We start from the raw sequence: 3,331 nt of genomic DNA, 5'->3' as shown, positions 1-3,331 counted from the left end.
TTATCTATGTTCACAATTTGTGGTTTTTACAAAGTTCAAAGTTGATGGTACAAGAGAAGGCAGTGAAAACCTTTAAACCTAAACAGTCATGTTTACCTTCGAAAACACCTCAACTATATAGTCGACTACTTGGAAGAGACAATTCAACTATGATTTAAATGCTATGATGAAAAACGAGAAGAGATTCGATAGGATAGACTCAATTGAACTGAATTGAACTTTTTTGAAAATAAGTTTTCTCTTAGCAGAATCCACAATATCAAATATCAGTATTGTCTGCAAGTATTTTCAGAGGAGAAAGAAAGAGGAGTTGTTGACTCTTATAGAAATTGGACATTGATGATATGCACTTGTGTGCAGGAGAATGATTTGATTAATACACTAGTGCAATCTTTCAAATATTTCGAAGATACCTTTTAACACAATTCAAAACTAAAAGCTTTTCATTTGAAGGCTATTTTTGGTGTCAATTTGCAATATTGCAGAGTTGTAGCAATGATTCAAAATGAATAGACTATACATACATACATGTTGAATACAACTAGAATGAAAAATATCCTTTCTTGTCCAAATACTTAGTAAAGTGGTTACCGAAAGAATATCTCAAAACATTCTTCAAGTGTCTGCTACGTTGTCTTTCTAGTCTGTTGAAAAAAGAACAGTAACTCCTTTTACTATAATTTTCAAAGACTGAGACAGAAAAAGTTGTTTGTAGATTTCACTTGGACTGTCCTTCCTGTCTTTTGTTAACTGAATAGAAGAGAGTTTTCCTCGGTTTTAGACCAAACGAAAAAAGTGGCAGCAAAAACTTGAGGCTTCCTCTAACTTGAGAACCTGCACTGCGGTCTTAAAAAGAGTTTTAGCTTCTTGAAATTCGATAAAAGTTTAGATTCCTTTCGTTTTTATGTGTTTTTTTCAAACTGCATTTCTAGCCTTGGAATTCATATGAATGGCTCCTACAAATATGAAACTTGTTGGATCCAAGAGAAAATATAGCAAAGGTAAGAAGAAATACTAAAAAAAGTATTTTGGTTTGCAATTCAAACTTATCTCAAAAGTATTCACGAGACTATATATTCAAACTCTGTTTTAGTGAATTAGACTGAAAACTCACCGACTCTTAGATAGGGAAAGTAACCCGGTTGCAAAGATGATATTCGATATAAAAAATTTCGTTTGATTATTGATAGTACAAGAGACATCTTAAATGAATCTATCCATTTGGCACACTGAGATAAGAAGTTTCTATTTCAGACAGTTACTATTTACAGAGGAGTTCTATTTATATTGCATTGCAAAGGACAACTTTGAGAGTGGAACAGAATTGTTTCTAATTAGTCAAAGGAAACCATATCCAATCTTGAAGTATTGTCATTCCACAACAATCACTTGACCGATAACTTAGGAACTACAACGTCTTTCAGCCAAGAGTCATGTTGGGTAAAAGTTCTTCAATATGGAGTGGCTTTCAGTTGGAGAATTGCTGAAGCTTTCAAGTTGGTACACTACTCGACCTTGACTCAAGTATAAAAGGCTTCTTCTTTAGCAAAACAATTTTTTGGCTCAGTCTTTTGCTCTTTTTTCAGCATCGATGTGCAGAAAATGAACGATTATAGTGACTACATTTGAAGCCTTAATTGATGTCCTTATATAAGACATATTCACAACTTTTTAAAATCGAACAAAGGATAGACAACTTGTGTAGCTATTACATCAATAATGGCTTGTATTTAATGATAAGTCAGTATGACAATCTTCATCATACTCTTCTCCAAATTCAATTAGATATTTTTGTATTTATAAACTCTGCTACGAACGGTTGCACATTAACAGACTTCCCATTCATTGCAATTCTCTGTTTCCCACTATCTTTCGTCTGTAACTTACAAAAGGTTTGTATCTTATTCGACATGTATATAGGAGTTTTACTTGTAGGATGGTATGGAAGATAGTAGAACAACTCCCTTACAGTATAAAAGACGTCGAAAGAATATTAGTCAATCTAATTCACCACAAAAACTCATAGAAACCTATTTCCTGTATATAATAAAAGAAAGTTTCTAGTTATGACAAGCAAGAAAATATTCCTGCTTTCTCTCCATTGTCATTGTACGTCTAGAAGTGTCAACGAGATCAGTTCTACCAATCACCAAATAAAGCAACCGCTCGAACAATAAAACATACACTCTTTCCAACTCCTTTGTCCTCCTCCAAGTGTTTTGTTCTCGGCTCCTTTGAAAGCTTTTAGGTCATCGCTTTCATCACCCTTTTCTCATCATCACTCATTCATTGATTTTGGATTGCGGCGGCGTGGAAAATGGCTAGTCAAGAGATACGCATAAGTTTGCCTGGAATGACAAAAGTACCGTTAATAGATAGAAAAGAAGATGTTTACTTTATTCTTCTAACTTATTTGCACCAGTTTTCTCCAGTTGGGGGAAACTTTAACATACGCCCTTCAGCTTGTTTTTCTCCTCATATTTTTGGGGCTGGCAAGAGTTTTGTTGGTGAAAATTTTTTAGAGTTTTTAAAAAAATTCGCCGACGAAGAAGAAGAGCAGACGAAGACGGAGGTTTTCAACAAGAGCTCATCGGGAAAAGTTGATTTGAAGATTTTTTCTTGGAAACACTTTGCGGAAAACACTTTGTCAGTTGTCTTAGAACTAGGAGAGAGCTTTTCTGATGCTCCTTTTCCAAGTTTTCTAGAGGCTTTGATGTATAATATTGTTTTGAACGCTTACCGACAAAATGGTAAAGATGCGGACGCTCTTCAGATAGCTGAAAGGACGGTAAAGAATTTTGATATTGTAGGAGCTATTAATTGGCTTCTCGAACAATTTCAGAAACGATATTTATTTTTGATGATAGACGAACTTAGCCACCTGAGTGACCTCACCACATACTATAGTGAACTTACCATGAAACAATTTATCGAGCCCGATGCAGAATATGTACCTTTCCGGAATTTTTTCCGCTTTTTACGTGATTTGTTGATGACAGGGAAGGTAATCGTCTATTTGGCAGGCAGGACATCTCAAATCTCAGCCCGCATGTCTGATGCTCGCTCCAGTAGCATGAGCCTCGATATGTTGCGATTGAATCCTTTTAACCTCAACGATATTAATGAATATCTTGAGCTGGCAATTTATAGTGGAAAGACCTTGAAGGACTGGTTATTGCCCTCAGATGGCTTGCAACATCGATTCGCAGAATTATTAAAAAAGAAGACAGGAGGTATTCCGTTGATTTTAAAGAATACTTTAGTAGCCTTAGCAGAGAAAGCTGCAGACTTGTCGCAACCTGTTATCAACGATGACATATGGAAAAACGAA

At 35.2% G+C, this 3,331-nt stretch overlaps 1 protein-coding gene across 1 annotated transcript; it reads left to right on the top strand.

Annotated features, from left to right (window-relative positions):
* Window positions 1-2,281: 2,281 nt before the first annotated feature.
* Window positions 2,282-3,330, top strand: Gasu_61050 (archaeal ATPase; the record flags this gene model as incomplete). The annotated part of the gene is made up of 1 exon (XM_005702714.1): window positions 2,282-3,330. A coding segment is annotated over exon 1 (1,013 nt), but the record flags the coding sequence as incomplete, so codon positions are not given.
* Between the last annotated feature and the right edge of the window lies 1 nt (window position 3,331).

Source organism: Galdieria sulphuraria (assembly GCF_000341285.1).
Source record: "Galdieria sulphuraria unplaced genomic scaffold scaf_75, whole genome shotgun sequence".
NCBI lineage: Eukaryota > Rhodophyta > Bangiophyceae > Galdieriales > Galdieriaceae > Galdieria > Galdieria sulphuraria.
The sequence above is the reverse complement of the archived record's forward strand: the minus strand, read 5'-3'. Positions and strand labels throughout refer to the sequence as shown.